The sequence below is a fragment of the Elgaria multicarinata genome, chromosome 2 (assembly GCF_023053635.1).
Source record: "Elgaria multicarinata webbii isolate HBS135686 ecotype San Diego chromosome 2, rElgMul1.1.pri, whole genome shotgun sequence".
NCBI classification, from domain to species: Eukaryota; Metazoa; Chordata; class Lepidosauria; order Squamata; family Anguidae; genus Elgaria; species Elgaria multicarinata.
In genome coordinates this window covers 109,093,421-109,112,563 of record NC_086172.1, presented here as the reverse complement: position 1 = coordinate 109,112,563, position 19,143 = coordinate 109,093,421, and the positions used below count along the sequence as shown (strand labels likewise).

The 19,143-nt window shown below is 38.5% G+C and overlaps 1 protein-coding gene across 2 annotated transcripts in view; it reads left to right on the top strand.

The window, feature by feature from the left end:
* NAV2 (neuron navigator 2) overlaps positions 1–19,143 on the top strand; it is a 323,173-nt gene that overhangs the window by 235,160 nt on the left and 68,870 nt on the right. For both annotated transcript variants that reach the window (XM_063117361.1, XM_063117362.1), the window contains one exon: positions 16,207–16,345. In XM_063117361.1, coding sequence (XP_062973431.1) covers positions 16,207–16,345 — 139 coding nt within the window. The remainder of the gene's footprint in view (positions 1–16,206; positions 16,346–19,143) is intronic.

Sequence of the window (19,143 nt, the reverse complement as noted above, 5' to 3'; positions counted from 1 at the left end):
AGATTTGGCCTCAGTGGGGTGTGCTTCCTGGGAGGAGTTCCTGGGAGGAGCCAGGAAGTAGTTGAGGGAAACCACCCACTGCTTCTGGTCTGAAGCGAAAGAGGCCAGAACCTGGAAGAACTCTGTAGAGGAGCTTTTGTTTAAATAAAACTTGGAGATTTGTTTATAAAACAGAGTCTGTTCGGCTTTGTGGGGTGCAATCCACCAGCTTTGAAACAACTGGTGGGCTGCATAGAAGATGTTGTGTCGCAAGTTTTACAGGCCCACTTTAGGTGATTTAGGAAGAGGAATTGATGTGTTAGAGCAGCCCTGCTTCAAATGTTTTCCAATCTATTTTGTACAATTATAATTGAGAACAGGTGTGGCAGCATATGTTGGGGCAGGCTATCTGGCGTTCAGAGCTGAAATGTAGAATGGTGTTCTGAATATGCACGGACTTTTAATTTTTGTATGTCAGATGTCAACAGAAGTCAAACTTTGATTTGTACTGGTAACACCATGATCACCATAGTCACTGAGTTTCATTCCAATGTTTTAACTATGTTAATTCCGTGGGGTGCAGTTGCTTCTCTAAATTTTAATGACTAAGCATGAAGGACCCTGATCTGGATTGAGACCACCAGGCATAGGGAGAGAAGATTTAAACTTTCCTCCTCAGCTGCTTCCCTCCTGATACTCTTTCCTTCTGTGCAGGGGTTAAGAGAAGAAAGAAAGCCTCCATTGTGCCAATGGACACTCCTCCCTTCTTTAAATCCCCATGCAGGAGGACAAATATTGGGAGATAAGGTGCTGTAGGGGAGGTATAAATCTCCCTTCCCTTTGCTCAATGGACCCAATGCAATTGGGGCCCTTACATGTGAGTAAATAAAAAAGCAGAGTGATTTGAACATTGAGGGTTAACGTAACATGTAGTTTGACCCTCTGTCTTCAGTGGAAATAGTGAATTCCAGTGTATTCAATAAAAGGGGAGATCAGATAAACACCCTCATGTTTATCTGATCTCCCAGATCTGATGCTCCCATAGGCATGGGGCATTCAGGCTAACCCTGTAAACATACCCCCTGGTTATGCACTCCCAACAATGCCCCTGCTGGTCACATGTGGGAGACTGTGAGAAGTGTCTCTAAATGCAAATGCAATGTATGCACATAGGGGTTTTCCATGTAAAGGGGGGCGGTATCTGGCCCAATCAGGACACATTGGGAGCTCCTCCATGTGCATACAGATGTATGTGCCTAGGGCCAATTCTCAATGCAGCTGATGTGCTGTGTGGCCAGCAAACAAAGTTATAAACAGAATGCCAAAATAGCAAACTAAACATAGTCAGCAAATAATAATATCTAACCTGTTTTGGGAGGCAATTCTTTGGTTTAATGCTGTACTTCTTTGTGGCTTTTCCGTACTACACTTTATATCATTTATTCAAATAATAGCAATTAGGTATGTATTCTGTGTACACTGTGTCCATAAAATGCCAGTGTGTGGCGTGATATGAGGGGCCATTGGGGAAAAGAATATTGTAACAAATGAAAATATTAAAGGAATGTAGTGCATTCAAATGCAAATGTTTGTTCAGTGATTTCTTGCTGTTTGAGAAGCCAATTCTGATGTACTGTTACTCATTCACAGAAGATCCATGGGTAAGATGAAGCAGAAATCCGTTCTCTTATTTGGAGACTTTTTTGTAAAAAAAAAACTAATCCAAGATAAATGCTTTTTGACAGCCTTTTTATCTATGAAGTAAAGAGAAATGTTGCATTTGACTCAGCCTGGTGTACTTTACAGTAAATTTTAAAAATTGTGTCAAACCTGTGTTGCAGTTTTTTAGCAGAGTAGTTTAGGATTATGAGATTGGGTTTGTTTGTTTCCAGCAGACTGAAGTATGCAACTGTGATCAGTTTGTGTTGCCTGAATTATGGACTGAAAGTTTTGCACAACCTTGTCTGCCTCTTTACAGCCAAGTATGTTGAAACCTCTTTCACTGCTGACCTAGTACTGGCAGAATAGCTCGATCTCATTCTCCTTCAGCACTTCAGAGGTTAATTTCGCAGAGGGATCAGATTTCTTTCTAGGGCTGTTTATAGTGTCACCTTCTAGCTAGCTTGCTTCTTTCCCAGACTCTGCCAGAACCACTGAGTGAGCTCTTGTTCTTTCGCGTCACTGTGTATACGAAGATCGTAAGCCGTGTATGCTAAGATCCGTTTTTCTTCCTGGTGGAGTATTTGATGGCAGCCAGATGAAGGTGTCAACCTATAAAATAAATCTGGCCCCTTTTTCCAGGGTTCTTCATGGGCAGCAAAGTGGAGAAATGCTTTGGCCTAGGGATCTGGCAAGGTAGGATTGGGGTTTTTTTGCATGTTGGGAGGCATGGTCTTGGTGCAGTGGGCAAAAGAGAATAGCAAAGGAGGGGGAATGGTAAGAGTTTTATTTAAATAGGCGTCTAAATCCTAGCAACACTGAAATAAGGATTCCTGGCTGAAATGCCATAAGTTTCTGCATTGATTTGAAGGTGAAGTGGAAAACAAAATCTTGAGTTTCATTATTTTGATTTTCATTGTGAGAACGCATTTTAGGAGGTGGATTTGTGCAATTGACAAATGGCAGTTGCAGTTTGTGTTCTAATTTCCTTTATCCTGAGTTCTCAGTTTATTGAGTATGACTATAGACTCCACGTTTTGTTTTGGTAATTCTTATATTATTGTACTGTTAATACAGCTTTCATCCTTTTTGGAAAGCTATGCTCTGACTAGTCAGCGTCATTGGTTTTTACTTTATGCCTCTGAAAAGTTACCTTTATGTGAATGAGCTCATCTCTCTGCACAATGAACATTGCTCTCTGCTGTTCTGTGGTAGTTGAAGAATGTGGTTGTATTTAAATACTTCAAATGCATGCTTCTTGTACAAGTAGCTACAATTCATTTCAAATATATTTTGGACTTCTATGTCCCATGTTTTGGTCAAAACACATAACAATAATTATATTTTGATCATAGTCCATTTTTTTTACAACAGCTGTGTGTGGGGGGTATGTATATGTGCATGTATATGTGTGGTGAATATATAATATTATGCAGCAGGGCATTATTATTATTCAGTGACTGGAGAATTGAATTTTGATCCAGCCACATTGCTGCTGCCATGGGTTTGTTGTATGGTCTTGTGGAAGTCATTGTGTCCAAAAATGGAACAGTAGAGATTGTTGTGACATTCATGGTAAAAGGCTATGATTTGAGTACAGTTCTGTACAATTCCATACGCTTTTCCCTTCAAGCTGCTTTGCTTGCCCTATTCTGCCGGTGAAGACTTTCCTGAGCCTGAGAGGTGAAATCTCTTCACCTCTCAGGCTCCTACGTCTCTGGGATAAAGACGTGCTGTCCTCTACTACAGTTTTCTATCTGACTGATATCTGCTCAGAGACTCCTGCTTTCCATTGCAAATATGACTGCTTTGCATTCCAGCTCAGATTCTTGAAGCCAGATTTGTGTGGATCTTAGGAAGAAGAAAGAAAAGCAAGTTAGCAGCATCCCCCTTTCCACATCTGTATTCAGGCCTAGTACCTAAACGTGCCCCACACAGTTCAGACACCAGAGGCAGTATCCAAGGCTGCCTGTGCACCAACAAGATACAGTACTAGTGCAAAAGGAAGGTAGTACTTTCTAGAGCAGCTGAAAATGAGCCAAAACACTTGTTTCCAGAATGAAACGTGTCAATGAGGCTTGAAGAAGGGAGCTCTGCTCACCTGTCCCTTTCGGGGTTGCTTAGGAACTGCTAGCGGTGGGTAGAACACAAACAGCGGAGTTTCAGCAGCAATAATGGATATTGCCCATACTTGTTTCCCCCATGTTGGTAAGTGTAATATCTTGAATGCAAGAGTGCTGCAAGCCTTTTATTATTCAAGTGGTGTGAAATGTGTGGCTCTCCAAAGGTTGATGGACTGCAACTCCTATCAGCCCCGGCCAGTATGACCAATGGTGAGAAGTGAACATAGTTGTAGTACAACAACATCTGGAGGGCCACACATACCCACCACCTTTTTTATTCATAATAGCCTTAACAAGCTATTAAGAACTGCCGTGTTCTAGCCTCAGCCATTTGGACTCCAAAAGAAGCCAAAATGGACAAACTGGAAACATGCAAACAGAACACACACACCTTCAGTTGAAGCTTGCACACAGTACAGTAGTAAGGAACTGGGTAAGCTTGATATTATAAAATTAGCAATGTAATTACTCCTGTATATAAAGCAGAGGGGGTGGGGATTGTAAAGTCATGTGGAAATGTGCCCTAAACAAGGATGGTAATCAAGTGAATAATGTGCTTATGCTGATGTAAAAGATACTGTAATAAAGTGGGTGGGGAGTACTAAGAGTGGTTGCTTCATTGAGAGTGGAGCAAACTTCTTCCTTTTTTATATGGAACGTACTATATGTGAACCACCCAGAGAGCTTTGGCTATTGGGCAGTATAAAAATGTAATAAATAAATAAATATAAATAAATACTACTGTATTTCTTCGATTCTAAGACGCACTTTTTTCCCTAAATAAACAGCTCTAAAAATGGACTGTGTCTTAGAATCGATGGCGTCTTAGAATCGAAGAAATACGGAACTAGACTTTATCAATTCGGATAAGGTTGCTCTAGGTCAGTCTAATACATAATTCGGTAAATATGCCAGACTTGCATACTCATAATGTTCATAAGATTCAATGCTGATTTATTTGTGTGTCTGACAAATCAGATGCCCCTTTGGCACATCTTCGAAAGCTGTTTCCTGAGTTCCATGACCCAGAATTTCATGCAGGTGCATGTTTTGCTGAAATGTAACCATCACTGTGTCATTTGCCATTTGAGCCACATATCTGAAATAGCTGGGAGACTGAAGCCATTTCTGAAAACATTAGTGTGTAGATTTCAAGAAAAAAATTGAAACCTTTTTAAAGGCAAGGCCAGTTAATAACAAGCTTTGCATGTGAAGCAAGTGGAGGAAGCGTAACTCTCCTTTTGAGACTATCCATCTGTAATGGGATGGGCTGTAGCCTGTGCACCATCAGAGGGAAGGATGACAGGCAAACCAGTCAATCCACCCTTTCTTTCACTCTGTCTTCACCTCTGCCACCAAGTGGAAGTCTTTTCCCCTGGCTTTGTTCCCTGGCTGCCTACACGAGGCATCACTTTAATTACAGGAGCTGAATTACTGCTCCAGCCAAATCGCTGTGCTGGGTATTGTGCTATGGCACTTAAGCAGGGGAAATAACAAGGTCTCAGAAAAGGTTTTTACAAAACAATTTTGCTTTTATTTAAAAGATTTAACAAGGCAACAAGATAAACAGTTATTCAAATAATATTTGTAAAAAGAAAAACTACATTTAAAACAGCCTGAACAGTTAACCATATGAGCAAATAAAATGAAAGAGATTTCAATACATCCAGATAAGTCTACCCTAGACTGTTCACTAACTCAGCCTGCACTTATCAATAACAGTTTCCAGCTTTGTCAGTTCAGCTTCTCTAGTCTGGATATATTGCAGGCTTCCATCTGGCTTCTTTCTTCAGTGGTGCTCTATCTTCAATTCTTTGTTAAATTCTTTCATCTTTTCTCCCACTTTCTATATCTGTAAATCTTATTCTCTCTTTCTAACTCTAGTTTTCCAGTTTTACTTATATACACTATTTTCACTCCCACTCCCAACTATCTGGCCAATCAGAATGTAAGAACATGAGCTATGCTGGACCAGACCAAGGGCCTCTCATATCCAGCATTCTATTTCAAATGTGGCCAACCAGATGCCCCAATGGGAAACCTACCAGCAGAACATGAGTGGAGTCTTGGTTAATTTTCTATTTATTCTTAAAATAATTGCTAGATTCCTGGGTTCAAGATTTGACCCTCCTGTGAGCACATTTCTCTCCTTCCTGGGCTGAGCATTTAGCCTTCCTGTGTGTTTTGATCCTCCTGATTAGAACAGCATCTAAAAAAACCCCATTGTACAACCCTGACTCTCAAAGAAAATGATTTAGGATAGCTGTAGAAAGAATATAGTATGAGGGAGATATCTGTTGTTGTTGCTTTAACTTCAAACCTAATGCTAATCTCCAAGGTATTAGAAGTTGCTAGAAGCTCAAGCAGGTTAGTTTTCTTCCTTCTTCTCCTCCATTGTCCGTTTATTTAATAGGGTATCTTCTGTAACCTCTAAACAGGCTCCTGTTTCAGGCTAACTGGAACCTTTTATTAGACACTATGGCTAAATGGCCCTCAACCATAGATTTAATTACAAACTCACACAATTGGCTCAATGTTTGATTCCTTTAATCCAGCATTTTTCTCCTCGGGGAGGGAAATGAGTACTATTCATAGAAAATAATATAGAAATTCAGGATTTTAGTGCAGCTGTGATTGAGCAGCAGTGTAGTAATAGCCCACCCACTGACCCCAACATCACACCCATATCCACAAAGGTAGCAGCAAAGAAAGGAGTTACCACCTGGCATTTAGTTTGAATCCATACAATGGGATGAGTTACTCTATATTTACTTAGCTCTATTCCTTCAATATTCTGAAAGCCATAGAAGCTCTAAGCACTATCTTTATCTTTTTAAATGCAAAAATGTATATTTTTTTGTAAACGTAGGCAATCTCCTGTGGCATCATTTCACTTCCAAACTGATAGGCTTTTAACCACAAGAGTTTGCTCCTAGAGGGACTGATGATGAATTATGACCGACATCTCAAAAGGTGTTGAGAAATTCATTTCAGTTCATTTTTGATTAGGATTTACTCAGTTCGCTCCTTCCAGATCAAACACAGACTCAGGTGAAATCTGCTGTTGGAAGTATATCTGAGCTTGCAATGTAATTTGTGGACCCCAAAAATGTGTTCGATAGCATGTGTGCATATGAAAATGCACATGAAAGATGTGCACAAATACACTTTAATCAATGGGGGAAGGATGTGTACATTTCAAATATGCACACAATTGATGCATACACTTGGGAAAATATGCATGAAAAGAAAGAAAAACCAAGGTTCAGAATCTGATATGGACTTGAGTTGGAATGAGCTTTGAGATGTAATTCAGAGACCCTCAGCATGTTCAAATTTTGCTGATTTCCACATCCCTATTTGAGGCTCCTTTCTGCCAGGACTTTATTAGCTGCTTGGTCCTTTTTATGAAAGCTCTAGTTCCACCTGAGAAAAATATACCCTGCAAGGGAAGCAGTTATTTGATGATAAAATATTGAATGAGATTTGAATGGTAAGACAGTTGCATGCTGTATGAAATGAAACAGCAAAAGATATTTTCTCTCTAGGAAGATGGCATCAGGGTAGATGTATGATGGCCTCTTGTCATTATCTTATGAACTAGAATAAGCCTAGATATGCCTCCATCAGAAAGGAAAGATTCCACATTCCTGGAGTAATATATTTTTGGTCCAGGTTTGGCAAAGGCAATTTTAATTTTTTTCTGGGGGATCCAAAAAGGAGGCTTTTGTCTGTGCCTGGTTTGTACCTATTAAAACATATTGGCCGTTGTTCTACTTTTTGTTAGGAGCAGAAAGGCTGGGCACATTTTTCAATGAGGGCAGCTCTTATAAATTTGATGCAAAGGAAAGTACCATCCAAACATGTGATGAAGCAAATGAACTGCATTGGTTCATTCATAGTAAAAACTCACTGAATAAGTTAACTTTCTAAACCAGGTTCAGATTCAAGATAGACAAGTATAACTGAACTTACATCTGGCCAAAATCTGATCTGGGTAGCCCATCACAGTCCCTTTGTGAAAAGGTTGATGAGGGTGGACAGCGTGAACAATTATGCTATAGTAATCTGGAACATTTGCCCATGCTTGTCCATTCCTTCCCTCCCTCATTTTCCACTTTGTTTGATGGACATTTACTGAGTTTCTGCACATTGCTTCAGGGAATGCATGAGGGAGGCCAATTTGAATCTCTAATCTAAATTCCAGAAACTGTTTACAAATATTTTTGGGTTTTGAGTCCCAGCTACTGCCTGCTAGCAGCTTTCTACTGACCCCTGGCTTACACTGTCATAAATATAGTGTGTGTTGTATATTTTAAATGGTCTCTATATGGTTAACAGACTTGGAGGTGCTCTGTTATCCATATGCAATACATTTAAAATATAACTTTGAAACTATGCAGTAATGGAAGTTACCAGGAGGCAATTGCAGGCATTAGGTTCTGGGGCTAGGAGCAGCCAGGTGGGGCGGGCATTTGACAGCAATTATTTCCCAACTCAAACATTTGCTTTCAAACAACCCCAAAGGTCCATTTGAGCAGTGTGTTTGCACCCTCGTGGGTGTGCCTCTGAGTCACATAAATCTGTGAGCCAATTGGTACTTGGATAACTTGGATAACTGGCATACATTTCTGCAGTCATATATCAGTTGAGATCATAAGAATCGCTGCTTCCTGACATTTCTCGGCACTAATAAATGTGGCTATTATGAACCTTATTTTTGTGCAACTTTAAAATTTTTGAGGATGTAGATGGAATTTGAAGCATCAAAAAATTCATTTGGGCGTAATGCTCAGTAGTGCTTTTAAGTCATGAGTTTTAGATCCTTGGTTTTAGGCTGTTGGCTTGGATTTTAGTAGTTGTTTTTTTAATGCTGGGCTGAAGCATAATTTAAAGGTTATGTTAAGGAAGTGATAGCTTGCTGGTTTCTCTGTCTTTGTTTTGTATTTTTAGCTTAGTATCATATTTTAATTGTGTTATTTTATTGTTATTTGTTATTATTGTATTATTCTTACAAGTTTGTCCTATTAGGTGCCCCCCCCAAAAAAATCCTTGAATTAATTGTTTAAGAACTTTGATAACCACCTTTAAACTCTTACCTAAAAGTGCATCATTTTGGCTGTATCATGTCAAAATATGAATCTATCACTATGTATTTTTCAGTGCATCCTTGGCATTCAGTCCAATCTGAGGAATTGCACAAGAATTAAGAAGTAAAAAAGAAAAGAAAAGAAAAAGACTGTAAAAACAATACCCAACTACTATGAGGGAGATAGGTTTGGCTGAAATCTTTGCACTTCACTCTGATATATTTCTTTTGTTGGTTAGGGCCAACACCTCAATTGAGAAGATTGCGTCCTCAATATAGCTTTCTGTTTGAAATGCTTAAAGATGTTATGAACTTGTCTAACAAAGGATTCTTGGAGCATTAAATACTATACCCTACTGCACTGATTTTTTTTAATCAATATAATAAATGCCACAATTTTGCAAGAAATTAAAGTCTATTATAATCTTTCAGAATACTTTATAATAGATGATCATATAAATTAGGTAATGTTATAATCTGGTCAGTGTCTGAAGGCATGGCTAAAACCACAGAAGAGGAGGAGCATTTCTATTCAAGAACTGATAAATGAGCTGCGATCAGGAGCTTAATTCATCACAGGGGGGAAATGATAAAGAGCCTGTTACTGCTCAGCATTTTAAAATCTTGCACAGCGCTTTCTTTTGTCATTTATTGTTTAATGAACACTTCATCAAATACATTCCATGAACACTCAACACTAGATTTTAGGAGCAAAAAGTAAATCCAGAATCCGGTTCAGAGTTAAGCATCCTTAAGCCCATTGAAATCAATCTCAGACATTAACTGGTTGATTGTAGCACATGTTTTTATGGGCAACAGCCTATACTTTATCACATGTGTTATGTGGATTGAGAAGGAAGTAGAACTGAGAAGGATATGTCTGTAGATTAAAAACCAAGTGGACCATCGGTCCCACCACTGCATCATGCCCTCCAGTGTGTGCTTTTTTGCATGCCCGATGGGGAGTTTAGGGGAACATAATCAGTCTGCCAAATTAACAAAATGAGATTATAGACCACTGAATGTTGCACCCAAGAAATAGCCAAACAAGAGCCCTGATATAAACCCTGATACATAAGTCAGCGTTTATGAAATAGATTATATTAACGGAGTATAAACTGGATCTCAAATTAAAATGAAACACACACTTTAGTAAAATAGGGGAATGTAACAAAGCAGACGTTTTGGACAACAATACCTTTAAAAACACTTTTTTTCTGTGCATCGTTTTTAAAGATGAAATCATCCTGACCCTGATTTTTATTTTCATCATGCACTAACTTGCCTTCATTTATTCTGTAGACTGATGATACAACGTTTTGATTCAAATCCCATGCAATCATTGTATGTCGTTCCTGGAATTCCTTATGCCATGATGTCAGTATCTGGTAGAGTCCCAAAGGAAAACAATGGAAATCTCTTGTTTTATAGTACAATTAAACAGACTCTGTGGCTTTTCTGTTCTCAGAAGAATTTAAGAGTTCGCTTTTATGCTGTGAAGTGCGACATCACCACTGAACAAATGAATAAACGTTTTAGGAAGAAAGGGGTAATCATCAGGTTCCAGTTGAAATGCCACATGTGCCTCAAGGCATTACTTTTCAATCGCCTTTGTTTTTGTACTACAGAGAGTTCCATATCAAAATCAGACTATTAGGATGTAACTTCCTTGGTCCACAATTATCTCATACCCCTTTCCAGTTCGGTAGGCCTCTTAAATGCACCTGCATAATAGCCTTGCTTGGGATGGAGCAAACATTGAATATTTCTGCTTGTGGGGGAATAAACTTGCTCATTCCCAATAGACAACTTCAGACAAACCATCTATGCAATAATGACACTTCTTGGAATGAGAGACTCTACAATATTAAATGTACCTTTGTTAGTGATTTTATTTTTTGCAAAGCTTTGAATAGCTGGATTGTGCTGAGTGGTAACACTTATTTTTTGGGGAAAAGAGTTTGTTTATTCCACACACTACCCTTGAAAAGCATCCGATTTGTTATATTGCTTTTCTAAAGAGACTGAATTCCTGTGGTTGGCTGCAGGGAGCATGCAGAATTTGGCAACCTTCGTAAACAGCCTTTTTGGCATGGCAGGAATGTGATATTATGGGCAGAAAACAATACCCTTTTGAGCAGTTGCCAGCTCAAGAACCTTAACGGAGGCCAGCTATTCACTGGTGAGCTGCTTTGAAGCATGTTACCAGAAATATACAGTTTGCATATCGTACTTTTAGGGATATATTCATACCAATCCCATCATTGTCAATTCTTATGTAGCATTGCCCTGAATATAGCCTGCTGCCCATGTAGGGCTGTTGTTTGCTGTGGATTTTAAATGAGGGAAAAGTAAAATGAAATTACTCAACACTTGGGAGAAGCCATCCTATATACTGATTTACGCTTTCTGAACAGGGCCAGTGTAGTGGTTAGAGCACTGAATTTGGCTGTTGGAACCTAGTTTCAAAACCGCCCTCAATGGATGGCTTGGGAAATCAATGTATTTCAGCTTCAGCTCTCACACAAGATTTTGTGGGGATAAAATGAGATAATTTTCTATGGGTTGGCCAGGAGCACTTGAAAGAAGGATGGGGTTAAAATAGAACAAAAGTAGAGAAATGATATTGAACGCAATAATAGGATAGATCCATACTTAGCTATACTTAGAATAGGCTCATTGAAATTACCGAAATATTAATTAGAAATCCCATTGATTTCAATGAATCTACTCTAAACATGATTGTCTGGTTCCAACCCAGTAGTTTTTAATGTCTTAAAGGTAGGAGTTCTAAGTGAGTGACTTGGCTAAAGGCTTTTGATTAAAAATGTACCGGCCCATGTCTCTGCTTTTAATTTTGATTGCTACACTCATTTGTATGTCTAAAATTCTCTTTATAACATTTTACACTTGTAAAAATATATCCTTCTTGGTTGCTGCATGGTGTGTACATCTGGCCATGATATCCTTATGTTGGATTTTTGGATCCATCCCCTTCTTGAGGATTACAGGTTTTCTGTTTTCATGAATGTATAGACTTTGGTCTTTGGGACTGAAACAGGACATACCCTGTTAAGATTTAGAGATGCCATATTAAGCCTCTACTGGTTCCGCTCTAGGTTCTTTCTTCTTTCACTTCACACCTGCAACTTTGAGTAAATTGTAGGATAGAGAGTGGGGAAGAAAGTGGGGAAGATTTGCATGCTTAGTTGAGCTTAGTGCTATTTGAATACTTAAAACACTTATCTTATGAGACTTCGTTTATTCACTTTCCAAATACAACATCTTACCTCTCAGATCATATTGCAACTTTATTTTCAGTCTTTTAAGAATTGTGCTTTCCATTAATGGAATGTGAGGCCAAATTAATACACCTCTAAGCAGTCACATAATTTCCAGCATCCAAAGTAGATTTCATTTGATTGATCAAGTGAATAAAAGGAAGTACACAGGGTTGCAAGTTATGCCTGAACAGATTTTTGTTGACATCAGAAGTTATTAATTGCCCCAGCCAAATTACAGAGATTTTATCATTGCTCACAGAGTCTGGAATGCTATAATTAGGGAGACTGTTACATTTTCCTTTCTTTGCCTTTTCTCTTGAATTTAACCATTGAGATACTAATTCATGAGAAAAAGTTAAAACAGTTTATATAATGAAGTGTTCTAAAATTGATGTAATGTACTATGAAGTGGACTAAAATAGATGTAATGAAATCATGGCAGACTTTGAAGCCCTTGGAAGGAAACTCAAGAACTTTGGGGATCCGATAGTTTTCTCATCCATCCTCCCAGTTCTTGGAAGAGGAATAGAAAGGGAAAGAAAAATACTCTGGGTGAATGACTGGCTAGAAAGGTGGTGCCGACGTGAGAGATTCAGATTCTGGGACCATGGACCATGCACTATATGTTAAAAATACTTATCCAGGGAATGCTTATCAAATTTGCAGATGATACAAATTTGGGTGGGATAGCTAATACCCTGGAAGACAAAAGCAAACTTCAACGTGATCTTGATAGGCTGGAGCGCTGGGCTGAAAACAATAGAATGAAATTTAATAGAGATAAATGCCAATCTCTACACCGAGGAAAAAGAATCCAAATACAGAGTTACAAGATGGGGGATACTTGGCTCAGCAATACTACAAATGAGAATGATCTTGGAATTATTGTAGATCACAAGCTGAATATGAGCCAACAGTGTAATGTGGCCGCAAAAAAAGTAAATGCTATTTTGGGCTGCATTAATAGAAGTATAACTTCCAAATCGCGTGAGGTACTGGTTCCCCTCTAAATCGCACTGGTTAGGCCTCATCTTGAGCATTGCATCCATTTCTGGGCACCACACTTCAAGAAGGATGCAGACAAGCTGGTGTTCAGAGGAAGGTGGCGATGATGATCAGGGTTCTGGAAACAAAGCCCTGTGAGGAGAGACTGAAAGAACTGGGCATGTTTAGCCTGGAGAAGAGAAGATTGAGGGGAGACATGATAGCACTCTTCAAATACTTGAAAGTTCGTCACACAGAGGAGGTTCAGGATCTCTTCTCGATCGTCCCAGAGTGCAGGACACGGAATAATGGGTTCAAGTTACAGGAAGCCAGATTCCAGCTGGACGTCAGGAAAACTTCCTGACTGTTAGAGCGGTACGACAATGGAACCAATGACCTAGGGAGATAGTGGGCTCTCCCACACTAGAGACCTTCAGGATGCAAATGGACAGCCATCTGTCATATATGCTTTAAGGTGGATTCCTGCATTCAGCAGGGGCTTGGACTCGATAGCCTTATAGGCCCCTTCCAACTCTACTATTCAATGATTATATGATTTCAGAATTAATTTCTACTATTGAGAAGAGTGTTTGTGTGCATTCTTAGGGCTATCAAATGTTTTGCTATCTGTATTTTCCACCACCTTACTCTTCAATAGGTGATATTATAACACGTTGACCCTGTTCAAACAACATGCTATGCCACAATGGTTAAGTATTTTGAGCTAAATATTATGGCTTAATGTATTGTGCGAACCATGACTTTGCGTGTCCTGTGAACCATTCCTAACCAGGGTGGCTACACAACTATGGTTTAAACACACGCACTAACCATTTACTGCAAAAAGTTTAACGGCCTAACTATGGCTTGGCATGTTGTTTGAACAGACCCTGTATTTTGTTTTTAGCTCAGCAGAAAGAATAAGTTTGCTGCTTTAGAAATCAGTCCTTTAAACATGAACATGGGGTTATGTGGGTTCCTCTCGCCACCCCTTTACCTCTCATATGTGATTTGACTCTTGTTAGCTGTTATGTCTGCACACATGTTGGATTTTGGATGAGTCTTCTTAATCTTTTCAGTTAAAAGGAGTGGGTGGGGTCTGTTTGATCAGAATATATTGAACATGTTATCTATTGCTGGTTGACTAAATTTGCTACAATAAAATGTTATTAACAAAAACAGAAAAGAAACGTGGTGGGTGCTAATTGGGGCCCCAAGTCTTACATTTACAGCTGGCCAGCGCTGAAACAATATGGTGGAAGAGTGGTTAAAGGGATGGGTATATATGTGTAAGAGGGATGGCTAGAATTTGTGTGTGAGAGAGAGAGGGAAGGAGGAAGCCTGCAAGCTCACAACACATTCAATATCTCCAAACTATAATTTGGAGGTAGGAAGTCCTGCATATGAACTGAAACTTAGTCTGACACGAGTTCCACTGAAACTGGTGAAACTTAATCCCAGGGGGATATATTTAGAGTGTTTCTGTCCCAGCTGTTCCTTATATGATATGTCCCAGAACATATTGCAAACAGCTGGGTCAGTCCCTAATAATTCTCTGGGGCCTTCTCTAAAGGCTTTATAAATATTAAATACTTGCTTCCAAATCTCTCTTTTGGTAGTTCATATTTAATGCAGTTCACATTTTATCTGTTACAGCTTTTATATTACGGATGCAGTTATTTTCTGAGCCGTAAATGTTCAAAGGATAAAAAAATGAGCCTCTTGTTTGAAGATGCTAGTCTTGAATAGAAACTCCTTGTTTTTGCACTTGGTGTAAGGTTGGTGAGATTATTTACTAGTTGAGGGATACAATCACTCATTGGTTAAAATTCTGGAAACTGAAGCCAGCTAACAGCTTCTGAATGAGTTCCTGCTTCATCCCTCTTCCCCCAGACCCCAACCAAATTTAGAAGTAATACTGCGTGTCTAGGTGTTGAGAATCTTGCTGAAAGGGCATATCATCCTGTCAGGTACACTTAAGAGGAATGGTTCGCACAGAAATACATTTCAGGGGGTGGGGGAGGGTGATGCATGAGATCACATTACACTTTGAAAGAGTAAAGATTTGATTCATCTGTTACTTGCTGTTTTCTGAACTATGCATCTCCGTTTCCTAAGAGCCACTTTACCTGTAATGCCTTTTCCTACACAGAAATGCTTATCCAATGGAAAAAAAATAACCAGACTTTCATCCAAAGCATTGCACACACACACTTCTATATTTTTGTTGAGTGTATGCACGACAAACACACACACATTTGTTAATCCTGCATAATGATTTATATATGGGTTTCATGTTTTTTCCCTAGGACTAACTCATTGTGTGAAGCTTTGCTAAGGGTTTTAGCTATAGAGGAAACGTTTGAGCTATAGAGGAAATGGTCACCGTAACTTCACAGATAATTTTGAATTAAATAAATGAAGCCAAACGAAGGGGGGGCAGTCACAGCTGGTTTGGAGAATTCCATGTTCAAGTTCCAGAATATAACTGCTATCAGTACATGGCAGGGGAAAAGCTTCTAATACTGTTCTCTTGTAAAATGAAAATCGTAATTGCCTACCACACAGGATTGTAACAGCAAATGTAATAAGCCAGAACAAAGCATGTGGTAGAATTACAGAGCCAGTATAATTATTACATCATAGAAGTGAGAGTATGTCAGAACACTATAGGGACATAATGAGTTCTGAGTAATTAATTTCAAACCCAGTATGACCTTCATCACCTATCTTTCTCTAAATCAGCATCTCATCTCTTATTTTCTGCTTTTATGTAACTTTTCTATATTAGGCTAACATGATTCTGGATTATGAAAAAAATAACAATAAAAACCTACGGCTTCTTAATTCTTCTTAAAGTTACGTCAACAATAATACGATTTTTTTTTCAAAAAACCGCTTGAGGAGATATCCTGGGCTAACCCTCAATTACATCTGAAAATATTAATAATAGCCTACATTAACAATTGCTGTGAGATCCTGATATTTTAGAATCCACCTTTATATAGCCTCTGGCTTCATGATATCTGTAGCAATTACTTATTTGAGTTTTTTAAAGGTGTTTTTTTCTCTCTCTCTCTCTCCTCAGCTGGGATGATAGCAGTTCTGTCAGCAGTGGAATCAGTGACACCATAGACAACCTCAGCACTGATGACATTAACACAAGCTCCTCCATCAGCTCATATGCTAACACACCTGCATCCTCTCGTAAGAATCTGGATTCACAGGTAAAGTTTGCTTTCTATTTCAAACTTCTTACAACTGTGTCAGTGGCATTCATTGCCTTCAAAAGCACGTGAGCCTGTCCATTTGTTGCTTGTACCAAAACAGAATTAAATCATTGCTGGTCTTGAAGGCTGCAATCCTAAACACAATGTTTTTTAATTCTAAGTTAACATTTATGGTTCTGCTGCCCAGTAGCAACAACTCTGGTTTCTGATATTTGCTGAGTGGTCCTAAAGATAATAGACTACTAGAGATATGACCAGACTAGAATGATAAATTGTCGATGCCGGTATGTGTTTTGGTGATTCTTTTGTTTGTTTAATTGAGACCATATTTTGTTTATTAATGACTTTTATATCCTGCCTACTTTGATGACAGCAAATAGGTTACATTAGCGTATGAACAAATAAAACATTTGTTAACATCCTTGCTATCCATACATGTTCTCCAATTGCATGTTTTATTCTGAACTCAAACTTGGAGTTACTGTAGAATTTGGTAGAGAGGTTTAAATAAATGAGTGATTGAAATTAGGGTTGAGCTGTTAGAGAAAAGTGACCAGAGACTCTAGTCCTGGTGAATGAATATGTGGGGGTAAAGCGTTTTCCACCCTGAACTACCCAACAACAAGCCATGGTTTTTCAAGATGGCTTGAATAAGAAAAGTAACCTATACTGGTTAACAAGCCACCCTGCAGAAAATGTGCTACATTCAAACAACACAATAACCCATGGTGGGTTATTGTATTCTGTGAACCCAGCCTTAAGAATGACACCACAATCTTTTTATGTGTTAGGGATTTGTGACTTCTCGGCTTCCACTGAGGTGCTGAACTTTAAAAGGGATAAGACCTTATATATAGACACTGGAAATGTAAAATGTACTATACATTAAGGAACAGAATTTTAAAGAAGTTCACGTAAAAAGCTTAAGATTATTACATTCTCAGTGGAAATGTAATGAAATGTATTCTAATTTTCCAAGGCTGCATGTTCTTACAAGCTGTCCATTTTTTGGCAGCTTTTCTCTAGAAAATTATACTTAATGTCTGTAGGTGGCTTTCATCAAACTTTCCTAACCAACAGATTTAAACACAGTAAAGAGATTTGGAGCAGTATGCAATTTGGAAGTATTCAGTGATTTTCTGTCCCCAAAATGCATTGCAATAATTTGCATTTTCTTTTGTTTTAATTTTTGCTTTCCTTTTTGTTCTATAGTCAGTACATCCTAATTCTGTCTAAAACTGCTTTGGGGAACCCAAATATTTTGGGGTTTCCACAAATGGAAGACAAATTGTCCACGCTCTGAAACAGTTGCTGCTTTAGAAATATTTCTATGTAGTTATTATTCACTTCCTTCCCCTACCCCCGCTTTTTTTTTTACTAGGACCTAAAACTATTTTAATAGCAGTTTGTAATATAACAATGGAATTGCCGTGAAGTGTTAAATTGCCTTGAGTACTGTGATGCAAGAATCTTATTACTCTTTGTTCTGTTGCCATGAAGTGCATAGTTCTGGCTCCATGAAAGAGTTTCGCCTCTGGTTGTGTATTAAAAATGTCAAGTGTGTTGGAAATGGCTAGCACCAGCATCTGAAACTAACGATATATGAGGAGGTCCTTATAATGAAAGAATGAAAATGCTGCATGTGCAGCTCCTGTTTTCCCCACACACAAGTACTGTATTTTCTGGCGTATAAGACTACTTTTTAACCCAGGAAAATCTTCTCAAAAGTTGGGGGTCGTCTTATACGCCCAGTATAAGATGACTTTTTAACCCAGGAAGATCTTCTCAAAAGTTGGGGGTCGTCTTATATGCCCAGTCGTCTTATACGCCGGACTAAAATAGTGTGTGATGTGCCTTTCTATGGAGATGCAATACCGTTCCTCAGAGCGGCGTTAAGTTCTTCTTGATCACTGTCCCAATCCAGATGTATACGTCTTGATTGGAGAAGGAGATTCATCTTGATTGTGTCCTGTCCACCATTCACTGTAACATGAGGGGTCTTGTATTGATTCATGTGTTGGATCTACCAGCCAATTTTAAATTTGTCTTGAGTTAAAGTAACTTTACATATTTCTTGGTTATCAAGCAACAGGGAATGTTGTGGCACCTTCAAGTCTAACAAATTTATTTTGGCATAAGCTTTTGTGGACCCACTTAATCAGATTGTGAAAGCTTATGCTGGAATAATGTTAGATTTTAAAATGCCATAACACTCTTTGTTGTTTTTGCTGCAATAGACTAACATGACTAGCCTCTGGGAATTGCTTATAAAGAGCTATTGCCAAGAATTGAGAAATGGGTGATAGTTTCTGAATTGCAATGTGCTTGATTATATAAACACATTAGATCCCTAGTCTAATGCAGTGAACTAAGGACCAACAGAAATTCTGTTGAAAAATTTGCAGTTTTTATCTGTGCTTTTAAATCTGTATCTTTAAGAAGAATAACTTAACCTTAAAAAAAACTTGCCGTCTTATTCTCACCTTGTAGTGAGATTACAAAAGTTGGGAGGCTAACATTTTATTTATTTTAATCTCTTTTAATTTGGGAGAATCCCCTGATTGTAGTGACATTAAAATAAATATTGTAAGCCACATAAGTGACTATTAGCTGTAAGAATTTATATAAGTGAAATCTTAAATCATATGATTGACTTATGCCTGCAAGTGGATCAAGTTTTAAGCAGAGCTTCTTGAAAGACTATAGTCTATCTGTATCAACAAGTTTTCCTCCTGCAACAATTCCCTGGAATAATCATAATAATACATTATTGTGGTTCAGTGATTTTCAAATAT